The sequence below is a fragment of the Cariama cristata genome, unplaced genomic scaffold (genome assembly GCF_000690535.1).
Source record: "Cariama cristata isolate BGI_N322 unplaced genomic scaffold, ASM69053v1 scaffold6664, whole genome shotgun sequence".
Classification (NCBI taxonomy): Eukaryota; Metazoa; Chordata; class Aves; order Cariamiformes; family Cariamidae; genus Cariama; species Cariama cristata.
Window position 1 is genome coordinate 137,897 of NW_009612381.1, and position 25,180 is coordinate 163,076.

Here is a 25,180-nt window from a genome sequence, read left to right on the forward strand (position 1 = left end):
CCCTCATTACAAATACTAAATGGGTAGCTATTCAGTTTTTCACCGCAAAGTCACTACCCTTGGTTCATAAAGTTCCTGAACTACAAATTGCTGGAGGTTAGGAAAATATTCTTGGGAAGTATCACTATATGCTGATACATTACACATTCTTCCTTAAGCATCCACTACTGGCAGCTGTCAGAGATGTAACGCTAGGCTACGTGGAGTTGTGTTACAACCCCACAGGGCCACACTAACATTACTGGGACCGGTTACAGTCCCGGTATCACAAACACTACATGGGCAGTTAACGCTGCTTCCTTTATTCTTGTATGTCAGAGAATTGTATTTACTCTACCAGGATTTTTCAAAATGCTTTGGAAGACTTGCTCCTCTGAGCATAAGGAAGATGCTTTCATCTAGTTATATATTTTGACATCTAACAGTACTTAGCAGTAACTTTTCCAAACGAGCCTACCTTAGCAAGCAAGCCTGACCTGTCTATAAATTCTCTACCACTTGACGTGCAATTATTTCACTTAATTTTGTTCCAATCACTGGCTCCCCTTCTGAAGCATGCCTGAACACTCACCTGGGCACAGCATGGGCAAAGCTTGTTTAGTTTGATTCCCCCACTGCTTCACAGGTGGGGGCACGGGCAGGACGGACAAGGCAGCACGGAGCAGTGGCAGCAGTTTGATGAGAGACCTGGGGTGGACAGTGAGGGAAGAAAGCAAGAAGGAGGCAATGATGAAAGACAAGAGAAGAAGGCTGAAGTTACCTGGCTCCAAACAGATTGATCTAGCACAGGACAGTGGTTCCCATTCATGAAGAGAATGAAAACCACTGAGACAAGAATCAGTTCACAGAAATCCACCATTGGGCACTCACCCTTTCCTCAGCTAACGATTTTCAGCGGGACTACACTCATTTTGTAGAGAAGCTTATGTTTAATACACTGTACCTGGGCTATCATTTAACTTGTCTGTAATTCATCACCTTCTTTTGCATTCCCCTCCTTTTCCAGTTCCCTCATTATCTACGTACCTTCCCCAGCAAAGTTGGGATCTCACAGACAGCCTAACTCACTACACAACCCTAACTCACTCCTTGCAGGTGATCTGAGCAATACATGGCATTTTGCGGGTATTCTGCAAGCGATAGAAGGTCAGGTATTATTTGACCCTGTCAATAATACCCATACGCTATTATTACAGACTGCCCTACAGAGAAATCCTGTGGAAGATCAAGATTTAAACAACAACAACAAAAGTCACATCAGGACAGAAATCAAGGGCTTTCAAAGTTTACCATTCATTCACAATTATGGACCCAGATTGACTTCAGAACACCCTAGCTCTCAGGGCACATCTCCTAGCCATCCAAGATACTGACTCACATGGCTGATTTGCTTGAAGTGGGATTTTACATGGCAGAGAAACCTTTGTGTTCAAGTTGTTCCTAAAGTGAACTCTTCTCAGCACTTCAGAGATGGGGTTTGAACCTTGGTCTCCAAGCTATAATATATAACTTTATATGATATATGTAACTTGATCACCAGTTATTTTGGAGCAATTACCTCCATGTTTGCTGGAGCCATTCCACTTTGTATGAACAGGCCGAGGAGACCCTGCCTGGACAGTTGGTGGCCAGGGGCCGCCCTCTGGTCACGCAGAAGGGACAGCAATCTCAGCCTGAAACTCAGCTTCCCCGTCGGAGCTTGCCTAACGATCTTACTCACTATTTGACAGCAGAACCTTTCTCTCTTCTTCTCTTCCACCCACCCAAAGGGTGGTCAGGGAGATATCTTATGAATCAGAATTAGATCAGATTTCTTTAACTAGAAAATTCCCAATCAGCTCCATTCATACGAGGCAGATATGGGGCAAATAAAAAGCTCTGCAGGTATCCTGACAAGTCCTACCTAGAAGCTGTCTGTTGAAATGAGAAGCAGAATTCAGCTATAGGGAGGTCTGGTTTCTACCCAACAATTTCAACCTCTGAGACAAAATTAGCAATTTCGAGAGCCAAGATCGACCTCGCTTCCGAGTCTAGATATCAGAAGCTGGCAATTGTTGCAAGGCAAACACTGAACTTTGAAGTCCTGCACTTTCATTTAGTACAGCAAAAGTCCTTATCACTCACACTTAAACCACGGTGACTTTTCTCCAAAGTGCAGATTGCACTGAAGCTCTCTTGCAAAAGACTCTGAACTTTATCTTCCATTTTGAGAACACTGTTCGAAAAAATACAATTTGACACTTCAAAGGAGACATTTGACTTGTCCTTGTCTCAGATGATTGCCCCTTATAGCCCTTCAGCAACTGCAGCTTTGGGAGCAATCAAAGAGAAATGCTCTAGCATCGTGTTCATTTGGTATCAGAGAAAGTAGTTTGTCTAAGCTCCTGTAATTCCCATTAGCATCATCTTTGCAAATGTACCGCTACTTAGCCAGGGAGAATACACCTTTATTTTCTCAGTCTTGTTTTTAAGCTGTGATACCAAACATGGCTGATATTTAAGATGCAGAAAATGTGTTTCAATGTATTTCCTTTCATTAAATCTGAAAAAAAGTAATAGCTGCAGCCATTTGGGGTAGTAATAGTTGAAAAACATCATTAAGTTCTTAAAGCTCGTGTTAAAATGTAATCTGTTATTCTTAAGAAAACAATCATTCTCTTTCATCTCAATGAAATATAATGTGTGTGTACACACATGCATATGTATGTGAATGTACAGAGACACAGGTTTTTCCTTTTTTAAATTTAAGTGACAGCATGTGAAAACTAACACCCTTCGGTGTGTATATACTCATGCTCTAAAATCATTTGCCATATTTGAAAGAAAAAAAACCACCACAACAAAAAACCTCCAACCCCAAGCTCAGAATTACCAAAATTTTTCTGCATTTCATTTAAAACGCTTCATTATCCACACTGCTTTCTCTTAGGTTCTCAAATATGCTCCATCTGATTTAAAACCTTATAGCAAGGTTACCAAGAGGAACAGAATCAGGTCAGCACATTAAACTAGATTTTTCTTTTACATCGGCTCCCAGGCAAATCTTCAGATTTTCCATGTTATTTACAAGGACATTAAGAAGGTCTTGTTCTTTCTAACTCAGTGATTTATTCTTCCCATATGCAGATGCGGTAATTCTTTAGAAGCTGGTTAATTATATGTTCTAGCAATAACAGTAGGATCTTAGCAGAATAACTTTGATTTACCAACCTTATAAAAAGTCTGTCCTTACCTTTCAGAATCTGATTTTACTATGGGCTGTGCTAAATTAGAATAATAATTCTTAAAATAGATTAGCTAAAAAAGCCAGCGTCTAACACCTTAAAGATACAGCTGCACACACAGTAAATGCTTTTACATAAATATTTGACATTTTCTTAAAAAATATTTATAAAAACAATTTGTAATATCAGAAGTATCAAAAGTTAAGCTATTATTAGAAATGACTCGGTGATAAGGAATGCTCTTAAGCAAACACCTACTAATTTTGCCAAATACCATCTGCATAGCTGCAGCACACTCCCACACAAACTTTTGTTAAGAGATGAGGGAAAACAAGACCTTCATCCAGCTAGATTTTTTTATTTTTTATTAACTGGTACATATTTTGCATTCAAGATGGGACTAGGGTTTTTTTCTAAACGCTGCTAAACTTAGCTTCAGCTATGAGGATTCAGTATTGGGGTGCAAATGTCAAATTTTGGAGGTGCTTCATATTCAGATATTTTACACTTGGACTACGTGGACTCTATTCATAACCTTGATTTGACACAAACTGCGGAACATCTGGAACCACATGTGTTTTGCTGACTTGCGCCGTGCTGTATTTAAATATTTTAGGGGTCACTGGTCACCTTGGCCGTTCAGTGTCAGAGCTGCAGCCCGGTGGCCAGAGCTCTGTCGAGTTCTTTCCCCTGATGAGGAAGCAGCTTCTGCCTTATCTTCCCGTTTCCAGAAGCTTGCACCACGGTACCCATTCGTTCTTATGTCGAAGACTGTGTGTAGATCACACAACTCACAGATTAAGGCACCAAGTTCATGCTTAAGATTGCACATGTGAGTACTCTCAGGGAACTTAGTCACATCATAAAGGTAAGTAATAAGACCAGTACACAGTATGTGATATAACACATTATTACCACTAGAAAAATCATCAGAAATCATCTCCTACGTCCTGCCTGCCCTTTCCAGTATTCTTCCCTGCATCCTCTCTGCTTCAAAAGACTTCGATTCAGTGCAACTATTAAATGTTAGATGTGGTGCTACTTGGTGTGAACCAGATGATTCCCCTCTTGCAGAAAGTTGTAGGTTGTTTGAAAGAAAGTTTTCAATAACTACTCTCTTTTTTGTTGCATCAAAAATAACTGATACATCTGGAGTATTTGCCCAGACTTACCCAGTTTATTGTTAGAGGCAATAATGTTATGGCTTTAGGTAGGGAATTCAATGGGAGAATTAATTGCTTACAAAAGCTTTTAGAAGAGAAGAATCCCTGTAGAAAGTAATATCAGATTTACATGACATGAAGAGCAAGTGGCAAATACACCAATGTGCTCTGAAAGATATTTAGGTAAAGTCAGATGCATCTTCTTCACGAGGCCATTTCCTAAGACCGTGCTAATTCTGTATGTACGTATTCAAGAAGGCCCAGTGAAAAATTCAAAACCTTACCTAAACTGTAAAAGCGCATGCAATTAAAGAGTATGTTCTATAGCAAAGATGCTAATATTTGTTTCGTTAAGTGTCTCGTAGAAAGATACAATTTTTCGTAGTAGGAAATATCACACCAGTAGTCAGATATACAGATAGTCAGTTCTCACACATCAGCTTTATCATCTGGTAGTAACCAGAACGCAAGTACTAGGGTCCTGCAAAATAATGACGACAAGTAAATCCCGCCACTCTTATTGCTACCTACACCTGCTCAGCAGCCTGCACAGCTGGACACTAACCACAAGACCAAACTGGAACAAATTCTTCCCTAGGCTGCTTTTGTTTACATTTAGGGGAAAAAACCCTGTTCTTTAGTTACTTGAAGTTACATAGCTCAACAGAAAATATTTAATGTTCTTCCTATGGAACTTGATAGTACATATATATATCAAAGATACTCTTAGCTTGGCTGGAAAATCCCTTCGGAAAAGTCTTACCTTATGTGGAGGAGACAAATTAAACCCAAGTTTGCAGCTTGAGACTTTTTTTTTTTCTTCCAAAGATGAATTTATCTCTTTTCAGTTCAGTACCTCTGTGCTCTCTTCTGACCTAATTTTGTCCGTGATAAATGCCAGAGTTTCAGCGCAGTCACTTGAGCTCCTCTAAGAAAAGACCTGAAGTAAAAAAATGAATGCACTCAACATTCCAATTGCTTGTCAGGACACTAAAAGCCTTGCAAGGCTATAGGTGAGGTAAAGCCCCAGAACTGCCATTCTTCAGACAAAACTGCATTTCAGTTTTCTACTAATTATTCTGTACTAACATAATGAAGTTCAAGCTCATTCAGACTAAGCAGGTCTACAATTTGTAGAGGCCTGATACAGGCTGGTTTATAGGATTCATTCCCAGGGGTATTGCATGGCTAGAGGACATTCAAATCAAATTTCAGCCTTGGTTTAGACAGGAGAAAGACAACAAATGCCTTCTACCGAGTGGCACGGCAAAGCACAGCTGGCCAAAGAAGTTTCCCAATTTAACTACTTTCTATTCTTTCCTTACCCAAGCACCTTACCTGGAATGTTTTTCACTTGCTGATAGAGGGTTGGCAAATAGCGTGGAAGACTGAACACACCTGCATCTGCTCTTGCAGAAATGGGCAGAAAATGACCACAGAAGGCGCAGGGTGGCTTCCCATCCCATCCCAACCCTCCTGGGTGGATCCCACGGCACGGCACAGGACCCACCACCAAAGCCCCTGTTGCAGGATGAGGCAGGCAAGAAAGCTCAGACACGTCAGGTAACACCAACCCAAAAAGGGCTGTACTGGCCAGGGCCAAAAGCTCTTCCAGCCTTGTATCCTGCCCCTAATGCTATCCAGTAATGAATCCTACGGGAATCCTGCTCACCCATGCTAAAGCCCTCCTGGATTTATAGGTCTCATTTAGCTCTGCCACAACAAGAGAAGAGTCCCTCATAGAGCAAAGATTTTAGCTGGAGGGGAGAACTGAAAGTAGATCAGATTTTCTCATTGCCACACAACACAGTTAAGGTAGAAGAGTCTGTCTCTAGAAACTCTCCCAAAGTATGGGACACCGTATGAAACAGTTGGGGGGGGGCCTCCAATGATTAAACAATATGTAGCTACATGCTATTTCATCTTAAGTCTTAAGATAATTTAATAAAAACATTATTTAAGGATTATTTACAATAGAAACTGCACCAAATTGTGCTATTTTAATACCATGATCAGGTTCACTGATCCACTGCAAACACTCCAAAGTAGTTATAACTAACGAGAAAACATGCAAGTGTATGACTGCTCTTCTGAGGTCTACATTTGCTGAACAGGCAAACGTTTTGTTAGTTAGGGGCAAGAAAGGAATGCCTAGTTCCATCTCCTATTAGGAAAAAAACCAAAAAAACACCGTAAGAGATCTTACCTGAAGCACACAAGAACAAAAGGTGGCTGCTTACGCTGTTAAGAAACACTCTATTCATATGAGATGAGCAAGAAATGCTTTCATCAGAAGAGCGAGTTCTCCTCCATTAGAACGGCTCCATTATTTGTAGAGTGTCCCGTCAGTCCTCTGAAAATACAAAAATAATGAAAAGATAACCTTTTTTTTTAAGGAACCGGATTATTAGATTTTTGAATTAATAGTAAAATGCAGTATTGTAGACACATTAAGGGTACAGTGTTTCCCAAGCCTATACGATAAAATTCCTCAATGTCTTAAAAGACTGACTGAGACTCTGAAAAGTCAATATTTAATAATACGTTTCAAGTCTGACTTTCAGATGCCCAAGTGAACAGTTTAAAAAATTAAAAATCCATATTTAAACTAGTACAGATACAGCTCCTCTTCACTATTGCCAGAAAGATGGGTAAATACACATGACTACCGTGAAACAGCGCACACACGTTGCTTAGGTATTATCAAAACTTGCAGACCTACATAAGAGTAACGCATTTGCCAAAGTTTTTATAGTTCGTATTCTTGTTTTCGAAGGAAGAGTAGACAGTTTTCATATATCCTATCGCGCAAACGCTTCTTCATCTCCTAGAAAGCATTTGCATTTTCAAAGAAGATTTAAAGAAATAAAGTGTTGTCCCCCAATGTCAATGATACTAAGGTGTTTACTGTAGTAATGTCTCTTTTGAAAGCTCACCTTAAATTAAAATGTAAAAGGTATAAACATAGATGTATTAATCATTAGTATTCTCTTTTGCACCATCCTTTCTCATATTTTTTTTTCACAGTAGTGAAATACCTAAGCCAAACAAAAGCACCCTGATCATGTAGAACTTCATAGGAGACAATCAGCTTTCAAAACCAACCAAACAAAGCACAACTTGGGCACCCTAGATTCTTTTGCAGCAATGAGATTTCAATAATTACCTATTTAAATATCAGTGCTTCATTCACTTCTGTTATCAGAGGAATAGTACTGCTTTTCTACGGCTATTTTCTTAAAATAAATTAAACTTACTTATACAACATGCAACCAGAATCAGAATACCAGTTATGGAAAATACAGCAGCAATACCCTCAAAGCTGCATATCGCTGCCGTTACATCTTTTCCTAGTTTCAGCACTCCTTTTACAAACTCTTTTTAACTCGTACTTGAATTGGTCTGGCCCTTAAAACTTTTCCTCACATTGTCAAACAGGATTTTAGCAAAAGCAGTTGGGACTGCAGTAGAGAAAGGAAGAGAAAATCATGTTTTACGTAAGAGTCTAATGTCGTTCTCTGCTTTCCATGCTTATAGAGGTAAGAGGATTTCCAAAACCGGGATTTGAAACTGCATGTTTCCTCCACTTTGAAATCAAAAAGGGCATTTACCTCCGAGAGCTGGAAGAGGAAATTACAGGAGTACATTCAGCACTGGTTTGTAAAGCAAAATCATAACAACCACCACCTCTCTGTCAATATTATTACGATTATTTTTTAAAAACAGCACCAGAAGCACTTGGAACCAGAAACTAACAGGGCTAAAGACACCTGAGCCTCATCGTCCTTACACATCCGTACCACAACCCGAGTCCTGCTAAGGCAACGGGCTACCTACCCATTTCACAGCCCAGCGTCAAAGATTTCCGCAAGGAAGCATCAACTGCGTGAAAACAACTCCTGTGACCCTCTCCGGTTTCTGCAGCACCATCAGTATGGTCGCAGCGACTCTAGGTCCAGCTCTCTTTCTGCTAAACTCTTCAGGGATCACCGAGGAGTTGTCTCGGTGCATTTATTCCACCTGCACCCAAGAGGAGTTTGCTCTGCTACGACCGAGAGGACTGGAAAGCAGCTGGTGATGACAGCAAACCTTGATTTCCACCCCCCTCCTTCAGGAGGGGAGAATTACAACTAAATAAGGACTAAAAGCTGAATCCTAGGCCCGGTTGCCACTAAATGGTCATTTCAACCTGGCTGTTAAACATTGGTATCCAAGTTGCTGCTGTTTATGCAAACAGCGATCCACGGGAGCCGTGCAAAGCACCACGCACAAAACACTTTGGGCCTCTGGAATCTCACGGTTCACCCCAGACACAAAGGCTTTAACGGGAGGGGAAAAGGTACAAACTAGAAGCCAAAAATGACAGTTTAAGTCCCCTTTTATTTTTAGTATTTACCCCAAAGAAAAGAGCTTGGTTGAAATTCCATTTCACACAGAAATAGCTCGTAGCTGAGCGATTCCCTGTGGTGCACACACTCCAACAGTTTTACTATCAGCATAATAAAACTGAATTTTAATTGACTTTGACATTACAGTTATTCTAAAATGAGCGTTATTCTGCTTTCAGCTATATTGTAAATAACGTGTTCTTTCATATTACCTATAAAGCGACAATGTTATTCAAGAGAAGAAACACAGATGAGACTTGGAGCGGGCATATATTAGATAGCGAGGGCTAACTAACATTCAGAAAAGCGTTTGTTCCACATAGCACTCCAAAACCTGTACGCGTATATTTGACCTATTATGTCTATAGAGTTTTCACAGTTTTTTATACTTTTTCTGTGCTTCATTACTTTTGAAATTTATTTTTAAAATTATTTATTTTTGAAAAATCAAAAGGAAAAAAATCTTTAAAATCCTTTTTAAGGTTGCATATTTGCAGAGGTCTGAGTAGCTTTGAACAAAAATATTGATTGTCAGCTTTCAAGATGGAACCGCTGAGCCCTTGCAAACAAACCTGCTTGCCTGGCAACCCACAGCCATCCAGACCTTGTTAAAATATGAGTCTGAAGGGTTTTGTCTTTTTCCGAACATACAGTATATTCCATTTTGTCTTTTGTGGAGGAAGAATCAGAATACACACACAAACACCTGCATATATATAGAGAGAGATATATATACACACACACATATATACACATTTGTGCCAATTCCAGACTACAACCAGCAACTATTTAACTGTTCTGTGCAATCTATAGGAGGAACAGATGAAGACTGGCTTGACAGCACATAATCAAGACTTGGTTTTAATACATTTTAGGTTTTCGTGAGTCGGAAAGAGGGAGCATTCAACCAGCTTCTCTAGAAGTAAGATGCAATATCCCACTCAGAAATACAGTCCTTGAACACATGACCTAACCTTATTCTTATTTCTGCTCAGCTTCCTTCCCGTACACTGGGGAGGACATCTCTTTCTCCACTCTGTCTTATTTTAAAATTAAAAGATGTTCAAGACAGGTATTCAACTCTTACCAGTAATGATTTTAGTACCTAACAGCAGGACTTTTCTCTCAGCTGGGGTTTCAGGAATATACTCCGTCACAAACCAGAAGGCGATGACGGGACCGCCCATCTCCAAGTTTTGTGTTCCTCCCTGCCTCGAGTGCCTGCCAGCTCCGGTCGCCGAAGGGCTCTGTTTGCTGAGGGATGCCTGCTCATCAACCACGACAGACAATACTTGTCTCTCCAAAATTGAAAGCAACTTTCCAAGAAGCATATGATCAATCTTTCAGAGGAAGAATAGGGCAGGAATCTATTTTTCTTACTTTTATAACCCCTCATTACAAGATATCACGTTCAGATTTTTCCAAGTGTGCGTCACTTCAGACCGTACAGGTTACAACTACATATTCCCACTGAACGTTTCCATTTACAGCAGAAACTTTGCTGAATGAACCACACAGAAGACTTAGAAGCCTTGGTACATAAAGAAGGGATAGTGCTGCACTAGGTTAATTTTAACACACAGGACAGTGAATCAGTTCGGAAGTCTCCCAGGATAGTTTCGAAAGAGCTTAATGACAGCAAAAACAAAGACTATAATGACAAAAAACAATTTACTGCATTTTCGTTCTGCAACAAGGCATGCATATAGCTGGTAATAATCTAAGGGCAGGTAACATACTGTTTGTTTGGAGTTTATAAAGAAAAAAAATGCTGTTTTTATTTTGCTTCTCCCACCGCTGTAGTTACTCCATTAAGAAAAATTCTGTATATCCAACTGGCATTCCATAGCTACAGGTTGCTCACTCCAGGCTGAACCCAGCAAATTTGTAGAAAAAAAATCCAAGATCCACATAATAAAAGAACCGAGTGTTATTACTGCATGCACTAACTCCATCCCGCACTTTTAGCAAGCCTTCTCTCTGAATATTTTGTAACGAGTATGATGCGCAACTGAAGGAAGTTACCACCGCTTTTCAGCAGAGCATTTGGAAGTGGAAATACGGAAAAAGCTCAGCACCAGACGCATGAGATACTTCCTTCTCTTCAGTGCCAGGATTTTGATAGAGCAGGCTGGCAGCTGAGGACTTCTGTCAGGCCTCGAGCTTTCCCTTTGCAAAATGACAGAAGTCCATCATCACCGGGCTGACAGCCGTATGAGGTGCTGCCAGCAATCTGCAGCGAGACACGGCCGGGTCAGTAAGGCTGAGCTCCGTGTAGCAGGTGGAACATCATCTTTGGTCAATAAAAGGAAGGGAAGGAAAGCAGCAAGCATAGAGCAGCCGCTGCGTTAATGAAATCCATCAAATAACAACTCTTTAGCGTGGACACCATGAACGGCCTACTGCTGGCCTCAGTTCTCCAGCTCTCGCGGAGTGCTTTAACTTACAAACAAAGGACAAGTATTTATTATGGCAAGAAAGAAAAATGCAACGGGTCTTGAGAGTTGGGGGTTTTAAACTTCATGTTGATATATGGAAACAGTATCAGAGAGATTTTGTGCTGTAAATTAGGCTTCTACTTAATAGGGCAAGTTTGAGTAAAGAAACACGTAACTTCTTTCTTGCCCTTATGACTTCATACACTGTTAGGTTGTTAAGGGGAGAAAGAAAATTTCAAAAGTCCTAAAGCACATCGGGTAAGGAGAAATACTTACAGGAAAGCTCTTGTAGATACGTTACAGCAGACCCAAATGCCATCCATCTTTATGATTTTGATTATGAGTATATCTAAACATCTCAGGTTATCTCTGACATTTTCATATAGTGCTATTTTGGCCTTACATGAGTGGCACAGAGGAGCAGATATTGAGCACTACTTAAATTCATCAAGAATTGAAAAAGTCACCAGTAGTCCTGGTCCAAAAATTGTAAAAGACTAATTGACCTTCCAATACGTCCAGCAAATCGTATTATGCTGCTTTGTAACTTTTGTCCCCACCACAACTTTGGCCTGTCATTTTTGGTACTCTGTAATGCGCATCTCAGGAGGCGTGCATACATAGTAGGAGGCATTTCTTCATTAGGAGGCATTTCTTCACAGAAAGGGTCGTTAGGCATTGGAATGGGCTGCCCAGGGAGGTGGTGGAGTCCCCATCCCTGGAGGGGTTTAAGAAAAGACTGGACGTGGCACTTAGTGCCATGGTCTGGTTGACGTGGTGGTGTTAGGGCAAAGGTTGGACTTGATGATCCCAGAGGTCTCTTGCAACCAAATCAATTCTGCGATCTCAGGGGCTCACGTAGGAGGAACTCCTTACTGCCTGTGGGATGAAGCAACCTCGTAGTATGTGCCACAGAAGAGGTAAACACAAAGGCAAGACAGAGTCAAAAGGAGAGAAAAACTCTCTTTGGGGATAGATTTTCTTTCTTCATTCAGTCTCCTGGTAAAATCCCAGCTAGTTTTAAAAGTGTAAATGATGCGGAAGGGAAGCAGAAAGCTCCGTGGGCAGGCACCCAGCCCAGCGTGACAGGCTGAGGACCCGACTCGTGTGCTCCTTCCCCTCCTGCACTCCCGGGAGCGGCAGAGCCGGGCCACAGCCATCTTCCCTGCCCTCCCTTCAGCGGGGAGCGACCCGACCTCCCTCCGCTTCTCAGCCCTGCCAGTAGAACCAACCGCTGGCTGCAACTTAGCTCCGTACATGCTGACATGCTGCTCTGGAGAGTCTATTTAAAAGGTTAATAACTTTTAAAAATCCAATTAGAGAGCCTAATTAGCTAAAGTAATCTTTGTTGTGTCTACTAAATCTCAAACTAGGTGAAGGCAATGAAGATTAATCGCTTCTTCGTTTTGTCAAAGGCACCAAACAGGATGCTGGAGACCCCCGATCACCTCTGTTTTCAGGTAGACACCGTGATGATGCCTTCTTCAGAGCAAGTTCAAATAGAACAGAAAAGTTCAAGCCAAAGACCTTGTGTACTCATGTCACGATTGATGCTGATACTTCAATCCTGACAGGCAGGTAGGCTACACTGCCAAAGAATAGAGACAAAGCTGCCATTCTGGGGCCAGCTAGCCTGGCACCTTGCCTCAAAATTACCTGATTTGCTAGGAACAGTAAAAATTAAAAATAGGGTGCCCAAAATTATAGACAGCAATTTTATTTCTTCACTCAAGTATCTCTGTGGAATCCTTCCTTTGTGACAGACCAAGTTAGATCTTCATCTTTTCACTATTGCTTCTTCACATGTACGCACTTCCAAACAGGCAAGAAACCTGTTACCAACCCACTAACTAGTTAGTAGGTAACCAGCTCTAGGCATCCAACTGAAACACTGTTCCATCATGTCATAAACTATTCTTTCTCTTCTCTGCTGGGCATCAACAGCAGCCATATAAAAAAAAAAATTTCCTAGAAACTTAGAAAAAAACAAAGAAAAAGAAACCTCCAACAAAATCTCCTGAAAACTCCCAGTGTTTTCCTAACCTGAATCTGTTATTAGCACACAACCTCAAGGTAGACAGATTAAATTCACAACATGTCAGATTATTTTTAAATGTCTTCTAATAAACTATCCTCAATTCTTTCGTTTGCAGGCACCCCAGGGTGCCAGGGCCCCGCTTCCTCAGAACGCGTCCTGGGAGCTGGTACAGCCCTGCCAACGCCGTGGGGTTGGTACCACTCAAAAAGTGAATTACAGAGCAAAAGGGCCAGTCGCTAAAAACGCTGCACTACCAACCACCGGCCATTTTAAAAATCAGAAAGCCATTTAGTATGAGTGGCAACACTAACTACAGCCGTTAGAACAAACCAACGAAAGAGGCTGCCTACCCTAACAAAATACCTAATCACTTCAGGCTTTCTCTGGTAAAACCGACAGCTTATTTCCAGCCCAAGGAAAGAAAGAAATTATTCTGATTCACATAAAGATTCACATCAGCAAAAAGCATGAAATTATTTTTCCCCTTGCTGCAGCCAGATGCAGGTATGAAGTGTCATGAGAAAAAAAAACAAAACCAAAACAAAACAACATCCATGCCTTTCTGCCCAGGCAGAGCAAAGCATAGCATTAACTGCTGAAAAAATCCAACGTATTTTAAAACAGTCCTAGCGTTTTCATGACTGAAATAGCTTTGGTGTTCATTCGAGAACGAAGGTCTGCACAAAACTCCCACTAAAAGTCAGAAGAGGTAAGCAGCTGCCACCAGAAATCTCCTCTGACCTGCCAAGACTCAGAGAAAAAACAGAATAATAAAAGTCAAGGGTAAGGAACAACTTTGGGCCTGGCCGACTGGCTCCATGGTGGCCAGTGACAGGCAAGCATCCCTCCAGCTCCAGGCCCCGCACCGGGAGGGAATGCTGAGCAGTGCCCGTGTCCCGCGGGGCAGGGCTCGCTACCCCCCACCCCTGTAACCACATCTCAGGCGGTGGGAACGGCAGCTGCCCCCGGTCAGACGGCACAAGGGCAGCCTGTGCCTTTCTGTGGCAAGAGCATGTTTGTCGTCTTGTTCTAAAGACTACGTCGGGGTACCGAGGAATTAAACTCATGGGAAACGGGCCTCAAAGTGTAGGAAATGAGATCTCCTGCCCACTTGTGACTGGAAACCTTTTGCCTAAGGGCAGAGAGCATCCTGAGGTCTTACAGAACCATGCCCCGAGCGCAAGCAATGTCCTCTAGCTGTTGTTCTGCGGTTTCTCATCACCCACAGCCAGACTTTGATTCTTTCCGTAAATCTATACGGACAGAAGAAATTTAAAATATTTCAGAATCCTTTTCCCCTGGAGATTAAAACCCCACAGCCTTCTGAGAGAAGCAGCCGTCTCCATCACTGAGGGAAGCAATCACGTTTTTAACAGAGCGTGGCAGTGATGTACTGCAGTTAGCAGACGCTATTCCCTGAGACAATACGTCATCAGAGACTCTGAAGTGATCGCTTACACCATTAGGCTCTCCAGAAAACATAAAAAGTATGACGAGCAAAAAACCAAACCAAACCCAGTCCAGACAAAACCCACAGGCACTGTCAAATCAGCAATACAAGAGCACTGTCAATAATAGATACGTTTTATACACTTAAACAAGCAAGGCTGTCCAAATTAATGCATTCATTTAAAATGATTTCTATGTAGGTCAGCTCAAAAGCTCAACAGGAAAGTTAAAAAAAAAAAAATATGTATAGGCTGTGACTGAACACTCCAGTGAAAACTTTCATGTTCCTCGTTTAGGGAGATGGGCCATTTAGGATAAGAAATATAAACTTTTAAAATATTCTAATACAGTAGATAAGAGCTTGGTCAAAAATTGAACAAATAGGAAACTTCAAGTACGTTAACTGTACTCCTCATCGTTAGGTTGTCATCACGTCAGATTTTTCAGAAAGCGAAGGTTTCCGTTTCAGCATTTCTGTGTTCATTTGCACTCTGTCTGACGGCGTTTTACCCCGAGTCCTGATCTTTCTCTGGTGTAGGAGCCCTACTACTAACCTGAAATTTGTAACTCAGGGACTTCACACGTAGAAGTAGCTTCCCCTACGCAACCTGATAATCTATACAACCCTACCACACGTGCTGACGGGACGTTTGCTATTACTCTGGAGAACCATGAAAACCATTTGACAACAGGATGCTGGGCTGGCGTTAAAGAAAGTCTAATGCCAGGCCTAACCGCGCCAAGCGGTACAGGGAGCTCCGACCTCGCCTAAGGGGAGAGACCACAGAGCACCAGAGCTATCCCGTTACAATCCCGTGGCTCTTAACGCTGTCTGAGATGGCTGTAAGACCGAAAGTTTACGTTTTATTCCAAAGATGTTTTTGTGGTGTCATGACATAGAGGTTTCTTGTTACTGGCAACTACTTTCCAGGGTATTATTAGTATTATCAGTGAAGGGAGGGGAAGGAGACAGGTCCTGCAAAGCCCTCTTCATCAGGGAGCTGAAGTATAAGCAATAACTGACAAAATCTGAAAATGCTGTAAAAATTGAAGGAAGGCTATATATTGCCAAAAGTCAGTCAGTCAATTACAACGTAGCTGAGACTACTTGAACGAGCTGGATTCAGCTGAACGCAGGTTTAATATAGGATCTACTGCTTCACCATTTAGGAAGCAAGAACATCCCTTCGTACCATAAAAAGAAGAGGCTCAGAAAGGACTTAAAAACCAATTAAAACTGAGCTTGCAGGTGTGACACTGAAAAGGAGAGTGGCAAAACAGGGACTCAGCCAACGAAGCCGGCTGGCGGCGGACAGACTCATCAGCTCTGCGCCCACTCCGCCAATGCACGAGCCCGGGGTCACGGTTCTGCCAAGGGGAAGGAGGAGAACGGCCGGTGTGCGGACAGAGACTCCTACGGAAAAGAGGGGGGCTTCTCCCAACTGTTGCCATACTTCCCATTTCCAGAAATGGCATGCCTGGCTCCCTAGGGCTCCTGTCCAAAACGCGCCCGTCTCCTCTCTTCCTTCTACAGGAGAAGGGAGCCCTGCTCCTTCACCTCTCACGGCCAAATCCAGCTTTGCCCGCATTGCTGAGAAGCGTCGAGCCTCCTCTGGGCCAAGAGCCTGCCACTGATCAAATGCAAGATGAGGGAACGCAGCAGCCTTCATTCTCCCTCTCTGCAGAAATCCTGACGGAATATCTCTGCCTGTTCACACCTCGGAGCATTTCTGTAGTTGATAACACCTCTCGTTTCTTTTCTGAACTCCGCTGGGATCAAACTCTGCAATACTTTCACTCTGGAAAGAAGTGTTAGACGACAGCACTTATGAGGCCCTCAACATTTACTCATAGTCCAGCACCTCCCCTTAGACATTCTTTGTACAGCACCCTTTTATAGAGGGCTCGTAAACAGCCTTTACAACCACTAGCACACCATTTAAAACCAAATTATTCAATCTTAATAGGAGAAATACCACGAGACAGATTAGTTTCAAACTGGCTATGTTACTAGCTTCTCTTCCTCTCCTAGCCAGAGCTTACCAGTATTTGGTAGCTACTTCAGACCTCTTGCAACCCTCTTTGCCAAACAACAGATTTTCTTCCTTTAAAAACAAACCTACCAACAAAAAACATCCCTGAACATTATAGTCTGCCCTGAGCCCACTACTTAGTTTCAAAAGTGCTTTGGTTGGGGGCAGTGGGGAATTAGCCAGGTAATAGGACAGAGAGAACTGAGGACAACTGCAGTTTCACAACTTCACTGAACTTCTGATAGAAAATACCCATCCCGACTCATCATACTTTCTTGCTTATCACCAAGAATTGCATTATGCATTTACAAAATACGCCTCTTTAAAGCAAACATATATAAAGCCAAATACTCAAAAAATTACTACAGAGCAGATAAAAATCCATCACAAATACTTTCTGAGTCAGTATTTTTAGCTGTATGCCTACTCCAGGAACAAAGACAAGAGAGCAAACATGCTATCCGTGCAAGTGCCCTCCCTAAGGGGTTACAGCCAGTTTTAACACTTGCCAGATTTTACCTAGTGGCTTCTACTTTCTTAGAAAAGATACTCAGGTTTCCTCATCTTGTGGGGCGCTGTGTCAAAAGAAAAAAATTATTTAACTTTACTCTGTTACTAATTAGAAAACATCATTATGGCTCTTCTCCGATAACTACAACCAGCAGGTAATTAACTCCATCACTTTCCATTTCACTTAAACAACTTCACAGAGCACAAAGCACTACAAAATCTCTTCAGAAGTCCAGCTAACACAGAGATGTCACTGTCTTCAGTGGAAAAGACAAGAACGATGGCCAACAAAATCAGCACTGTTTTACTTGCCCAGCGCATGGCATTTGAATAACAGGATTAAACTGTTATTTTAAGAAAAAGGGGAAGGGGAGTCAATTCTTAAAACAGAGCAGCATAAATCTTTGTATGCAAAGTATATTGAGGACTCCATCCTGCAGACAGATACTGAAGCAAGAAATCATCTGTTCAAGTACCTTGCAACAACCACATAACTAAAACCACCATCAGCTCAGAGCGGAACAAGTGTCTGTGCCAAATACAATGACAGGTCTTAATCTCATGTTCAAAGGTGTCGGAGATAACAAAATTTTCCTTCAGAAATTCAAAGGGAAATTGTACATATTCCAAAACAGAATGTACTTGTTCAAAATAGACGGTGAGCATGGAAGGCAGGAGATAAGAATTCTTTGGAGCATCCAAACTCAATTTTGACTTCTCAGAACAATGTTATCTCCCTCAAGGAATGGAGGTTTTGCTATTTGATTGTGTGGGGAGGGGTATTTTGGTTGTGGTTTGTTTTTTTTTTTTGTTTTGTTATTTTTTTAAGGACGCTGCTTCATGAGATGCAAAACTTAAAGCATCTTTCCAAACAAAAGAGCTCCATAAGCAGATTACAAGAATGTATTACCTTGAGCTATTAAAAGTTACAAGATTTTCAGTTCCATAGATCAAGGTTCCTCTCAAAAGCCTACCGCTCCAACTTCTTCCCTAAGAAAGCATAAGGTTTTCTTCAAATCGCATTACTTAACACTGACTTTTTTTTTTGTGTGCTGAAAACTTACTTGAAAAGTTTTTTTTCTAATCCATAGAAAAGTTTACTATGTTTATATAGTCATTCCCCTCTACCCAATGATAGAATCATAGAATCATTATAGCTGGAAGAGACCTCAAAGATCATCAAGTCCAACCGTATACCCGATGCCACCATGCCCACTAAACCATGTCTTGAAGCGCCACATCTAAACGTTTTTTTGAACACCTCCAGGGATGGTGACTCCACCACCTACCCAGGGAACCCGTTCCAATGCCTAACGACTCTTACAGTGAAGAAGTTCTTTCTAATGTCCAGCCTCGACCTCCCCTGGTGCAGCTTGAGACCCGTTTCCTCTCGTCCTATCGGCTAGTTACTGTATTATCTATAATCCCCCCCCCCGCCCCCCCAAAGCAACACCTCCCCAAACTCCCACAGGTTTTCCAAGCTCTTACTCCACAGTTCAATTAAAAGTTTCACTGTTACAGATTAAGGTCACAGACAAAATACAAGTTTTGTTTCTCGAAGGAAGCCCACAGGAATTATTGCTCTCTCCCTGTTGCCTGCATCTCTGTGAAATACCAATGGGTTCAGAGAACTTTACCACAGATGATGAAGAAGACACAGTTCCACAAAGTGATGGGAAATACCTAGATACAGAACACAGATATGGGTAGGGACTGCACAGATACCAACTTAAACCAGCACAGCAAGACATAGCCGCTTTTTGCCAAAATTTGTTTGGCTGCAGTTCTAATAATCCAAGAGAAAGCATCAGGATGAGGGTAAACTGAAGTGAAAATTATTCAACATCAGGAACAGCCTCTAGAGCTTTCATAACCCTGGGCAGATGATGCTGAGATACAACACACAAGATACCCCTCACGTCTCTGAAGTGCCCAGCTCAGAGAGTGCTTGCCTAAGTCAGTTTCCAACAAATTATTTTTTTTTTTAACATGCCAAGAGATTATACAGAAAAAAAGTCTGCAGCTTCAACTAACTATCCATCACTTTCTTATTTCAGGCTCTCAAATGCTGAGTTGCCAGAGAGCATGTGTGTAGACGGGGTTATTTGACCCATGAATCCTACACTGGCATACACACCAGAGCGGAAAAAACATTCAGGAGCCTGTCAAAGTGAAAACTGAACCCCATGCTAACAGATGGAAGCAGAATAAAAAAACCATCCTGGTTCTGTATCACTAGCTCTACCTGGTAGCGAAGGCACGGCGGTTAGACTGGCTGATGGTGAAGCGAAAACTAAACAAACTAGAAAGCCTGGAAAGTGGATACTCGAGTGACTCAAATGGGGAACAACAGGGCAGGGGCAAAATAAAAAATAAACAATAGTGAATGAAAGAACCATGGAGCCCAAACCTCTATTTGAGAAGTACTTCCATTAAGATATGAAGGGAGAGATGAAGGATGATCCCATCCTTAAGATTCCTGATTAATCCATCTACTGAACGCCATTCTGAAAATCAGCCTTTCTCATCATACGTTTCTCAGGCTGCGAGAAGATGATTTGGGTCAATCTTAACCACCAGAAAGCAAGTCAAGCTGTTCTTGCAGAGTGCTCCTCAAGAAGCTGTTTCTGGGAAGCGTGAGTCTCTTCCTTCACTTACAGTGAAGATCTGAAATTCACAGTGAAGAAAATTTCGTAGCTAAGTCCAAGATTTTAAGGACATGACAATAAAGTTGGAGCACACGTCTGTATGGTAGCGATGGCTGGAGCTGTAAGAAATAGAGGTGTCTGCAAAAGTTTTGTGGCTTTGTTCCCATAAGGATCAAAACTGAAACAGAGGAGCTGAACCAAGCAGGAACGTTCTGTTGATGGAAACTCAACTGGGGAATACCGATACTGTTAGTTTGCCTACAAAGAAAGATGCTCCTTAAGAATTAAGAGTGTTTTCCATTAATAGCTTATCCAAGCCCAGGATTTCAAAAGATCTTCAAGGACACAATACACAGAGAAAAACTGGGTATCAATCACATGAAAAATAATTCTGTTGAATTGAAAGGATCACTCCCCTTTTGAATTCTACCTACTGCATTTTGCTAAAAGACCTCTTTGAACACGAGCTTTTTTCAATCTGTATTAATACCCTCTCCAGAAGCAAGCAATGGGAAGATGCCGCCACCTTCCTCTCAATGCCATGACTGATACCCATTTTTCTTACATCCTTCTGGATACAAAGCCAGAATATATTTTTAAAAAATTAATGTATGTATTTATGTTGGAAAATGCTACATAGATGAGGTGATTTATTACATACTTAGTGGTGAATTCTTTCATCGATATTCTTAACTTGTACATATATAAGGGCTCCCACAGACATTTGGACTCACTGGATTTTGAGAAAAGGAGACAGCACAAAATGAAGAATACAAACAAGAACTGTTGTTTCTCTTTATGGACCCTTACATGTTTGGACAGTATCAGTGTTTTCTGTGTGCTACTCTTTATGTCTGGTACCTTTCTGGAGCTGCAGTCTTCACGTGCATACTGGAGTAGCCTAAAAAATAATCTGAAAGATATTTAATACAGACATTATCAGATTTTTTTGTTTTTTAATGCTTGCACAGGAAGAGTGTGCTTTTGACTATGCTCATACTTCATGTTTTCTAGAGCAAATAATCTGTTAAATGCATCAGTCTCTCACTGCAGTTAAAGTACAGATTGTCCACAAAGCGACGGTGACCGAGTAACGAAGGTCTAGTCTACCCCTTTGCGTCTGGTGTGATTTCAAATATCACCACATCCAAGAAGTACAAATTGACTCCATCAATCCTCTTCATTTGTTCAGATTAATTCTGCTGCTGCCCATGATCTTCTGCTAGGCTGGAACTAACAGATCTGCTACAGCAGCTTTAACTAGAAACAACAGGATTTATGATACTACCAAAATATCACTTAAAGTGCAGCAATATGATAGATCAGCTAAAAAAAAAAAAAAAAAAAAAAAAAGACACATTGGGAGGAGGGGGGAGGAAAAAAAAAAACCAAACCAACCAACCAAAAAGGGCACATAATTGAAAGACTGAAAGACTGCAGTGCCTTCAGGGTCCTCCACAGTATGAAACAACATCTGGGAAAAAAAACAAACAATCCTTGCATTACCTTGATGGTGCAGGTGATTTAGTAAATGAATTTGGGTTAAATTCCCTTAATCTTTCTGTGTTCTACAAACTGAAAAAAAGCCCGTTAAAAAAAAAATCTTGTAATTCCCACACTGAAGCGAAATATTTACTTACGTAATTCAGTCACAGATTATTAGGTAGCCACATGAACTGTATGCTTTACCACCTTACACAATTACTTGCATAGGTTTTGTGCTAGGCGTCATGAATCAAAGCTATCAGCTATCTTAGTGCAGTGAAAAAAGTAAGGTTTTAAGACAAAATAGTACCTTAATGATTTAGCTGAAGGTTTAAATTCATAAAAGATATTTAAAAGATATTAAAACAGTAAAATACATATATATTTATTTCTGCTCTACTAGACAGACCTTCTCAATTCAACTCAAAAATTCAAGTCATTGCAAATGAATACATATTTATCTTCAGTGCTATGAACTACAATGGAGTATTTTCACACTTTAAAGAAACTAAAAAAACTGAAACAAAAAGAACAAATAATCTCATCCTTGTTTGCTTTCTTTTCATTTAAGTATCTCAGATATTCTTCCCAAATGAAACCCCTTCTTCCTCTTTTTACCTTGGAAAAAAAAAAAAGAGTGCCTTTTCCCCTGTGTTTGTCATGGAAGATTACAGAGATGATGAGGGTAACTGGCTCCCTGCAGGGTTAAAGGGGAGCTTTCCTTAAAAGTTTGCACAAACATCTGAATTCAACACCTGTTAGCAATAAAGAAACAATTGCTCTTTCACTTTCAATTGATTTTACCGTTAAAAAAGGCAAATGAGAAGTCTAATCTGTTCAAAACCTTGTTTAAAAATACACAGTGTTAAGCAGGCATATTCTTAAGTTTCAAATCAAAGCGCAACTGATGCAAAATGTGAGATCTTTTAAAAGATAACTTCACCCTTTTCATAATTTGCATATCTTTTTCCTTGAAAAGTAATCTTTCACACATCAATAGTTTCAGACCTAAAAAAAGGCTGAGTAGTACTGCACTTATAAGAGTTCAATATTCTTTTTAAAAAATGTTGACAAAATAAATGGATAGTTTGACAAAGTATGAAGCACTCCAATATTGAAAACAGAAGAGGAAAACACCCCTAAAAAGATTTTGAATTGAAGGCCACACTCTATTCACTGTATATTATTTTCCAGTGTTCGCTCCCAAGAGATAACTTTCAAGACCAATACGTACTAAGGTTGAACTCTGCTTTCTCTTGCATATCAGATGCCTACATTTATGCCCACTACATTTCTAGGTGGTTTGAACTTAATCACTCCCTCCCCTGCTCTGTGTTCTTCTATTAGTAGATATTTGAATGAACACCACTTGAAAGCCTGTTAATGAAAAGTTGAGTGCCGCTCCAATAAAAACATACAAACAAATATTCACATATTTTACTGTTCTAACACAAAATGTTCTCTATAAAGAGTACGAATCAAAATAGTGTCAGGTAACAAGATTACCTAAGGACGCATTAAATTTCTTTTTCTACAAAATAATTAAGTTTCTTCATTAAAACCAGACAGTATTTCAGTTCTACAAAACAAGCCCTAAAGATCTTTTCTTTCACTTCCAATAGAAATTTAATTAGAACAGATAAAAGATTTCTGAGATATTTTGTTGCAACGATAGCAGCCCATTTCAAGTAAGGAATTAATGTAATGTTTTATTTCTGGTTACTTTCATGACTAAAATACCAATGTCCTGTTTTGGCCAAACCAGGACAATCAATTAAAAAAAATTGATTAATTCTTAAGCTTTGCAAATTCCACTTTTTTAAAACCTTTATTTCCTCTACTAAATCTATATCTAGAAAATGTGCTCAGAGGCTGTAATATATTCCTACTGAAAATATTTTTCATTTTTTTTCCTAAGAATAGAGGGAAGGTACCATTATTGTTTTGCTTCAGAATCCAGTCCTTACTATCGGAAAAGACTTAGCATGGCCACACACACACACACAAAAGTGTTCAGGTGCAGTATCATACAGATCAGTAAAGAATATACAAAAAACCATAGCGTGTAATACTGTGACAGTTTTTCAATATATTCATATACAGCAATCTCTGACTACCTGTAACTAAACTGGCCATAAATCCTGAAGAACTTTGTCTATAAAATTGAGCAACCCATCAATATACTGTATCTCTTCTAAAAATACCCGTATTTTACACTAATATACAAGGTATCTGCTTGCAAACACAGAAGTAGCCATAAATAAAATTTTATTCTTTCATTTCATTTACAAGCTACCAAGTACCATGTATTTACACAGCACTGGACACTTAAAGTAGTTGCAGTCACAAAATGATCCAGACAGCTGTTGATAAAGTAAAGGATCTCAAGATAAAAGCAAAGTAATACTGTAACAGATAAGTGGCAAAAAAGCAGTTTTGCCATAATGATCAGACTTGCATGTTGCATCAATTCTGGTTGAAACGACTGGGTGCCATGCGATTCTCAGCTTTAATTGTTTGCAGTCTGGCTAAAGTTTGTACAGTCATTTCTCTTTTGCAGTTATTAAAATAAAAAAGTTAAAAACTATAGCAGCAACAAGCAAACCCTGTGACAGGAAGGCAAGGTTTAAGAACTAAAAAAGTTTATACAATGTGCTTAGGAAGGTTGCAGAATTTATCTTCCATCGGCTGGAGTTCGACTGAGTGACAACATGATTCGGGCGTATCTTTCACACAGTTCGTGCGTGGAGTAGGAGGGTAACTTTGGCGGGTCATTGAAACCTTTAATCTCTGTAGAACAATCCAGCAGTTTTGGCAAGAAATCTGTCAGCTTTTCTTGCAAGTTAGCTGCAAATAAAACAAGAAAAACAAACATAAGCATTTATGTCTGCAAGTGGAATTCTCCTTTTTCTGCCCAACATTGACTTTTTTTATTGGTGGGCAGGAAGAGGAGTTTCACTTGGAATAATCCACTTTCTTCAGGTCTGCCAGCAATAACAAGGACATACCGATTCCTACTAAGATGTTAATATAAATGCCCCTTCAGATGGTCTAACACCACAAATGTTTTTTCATTCACAAAGTATGTTAAGGCCTAATACCCCAGTGCAATATATGGACAAAACTGTTTATTTAAATGTATACAGGATTATTCAAAAGTCAGGGCAGCTCAAAATACGTTACCAAGGCATAAAAGATACAGGCTCAATTCAAGACATTGAAAATACATTTATAAAAAAGGTGTGCAATGGCCTTTTACCTTAATAAATAAACAACTTACGTTCCATTTCTTGTCCAAGATAGGAACACCAACGGTTTCTCATATCTTCCACAGCAACAATATCTTTTTCTTCCATTTCATCCACCAGTAGTAATGGCAAACACGGGACAATAAGCTCATTCATAATGATCAGGCCATTATTTACTTCCTGATCATCTCCTGATTCAAACAGTGCTGCCGCATGTTCATTTAGTTTCTTCATAAACCACCACAAAAGAGGAAAGCCTTTAAGTATATAGCATTTCACATTCTACCATGCATCAGTTTGTTTTAAAGTACGGTTTTCCTATAAAGCTACCTGGTAATTTGTATTAACCACAGCTGCGCTTTAACGTTTACAGCAATGATGCGTATACTCTATTAAACCACTTGATCTTGTGCTACTCCTCAAGCTACTTCATTTGATACCTGCCAACTCAACCTCTGAAGCTGTTCTTTTTAAGACCCAGGTCATATCACCTGCTTTTGTTTTCTCACTATTGCTAAAAGTGACATAATCAAGGAAAAAAACCCCTTGTTTCCTG

The 25,180-nt window shown here is 40.4% G+C and overlaps 1 protein-coding gene across 1 annotated transcript in view; it reads right to left on the reverse strand.

The window, feature by feature from the left end:
• Positions 1-23,627: 23,627 nt before the first annotated feature.
• USP25 (ubiquitin specific peptidase 25) overlaps positions 23,628-25,180 on the reverse strand; it is an 84,673-nt gene continuing 83,120 nt past the window's right edge. Inside the window, 2 exon segments of the mRNA XM_009698602.1 lie at positions 23,628-24,223; positions 24,657-24,852. Coding sequence (XP_009696904.1) covers positions 24,051-24,223; positions 24,657-24,852 — 369 coding nt within the window. The 3' untranslated portion in view covers positions 23,628-24,050.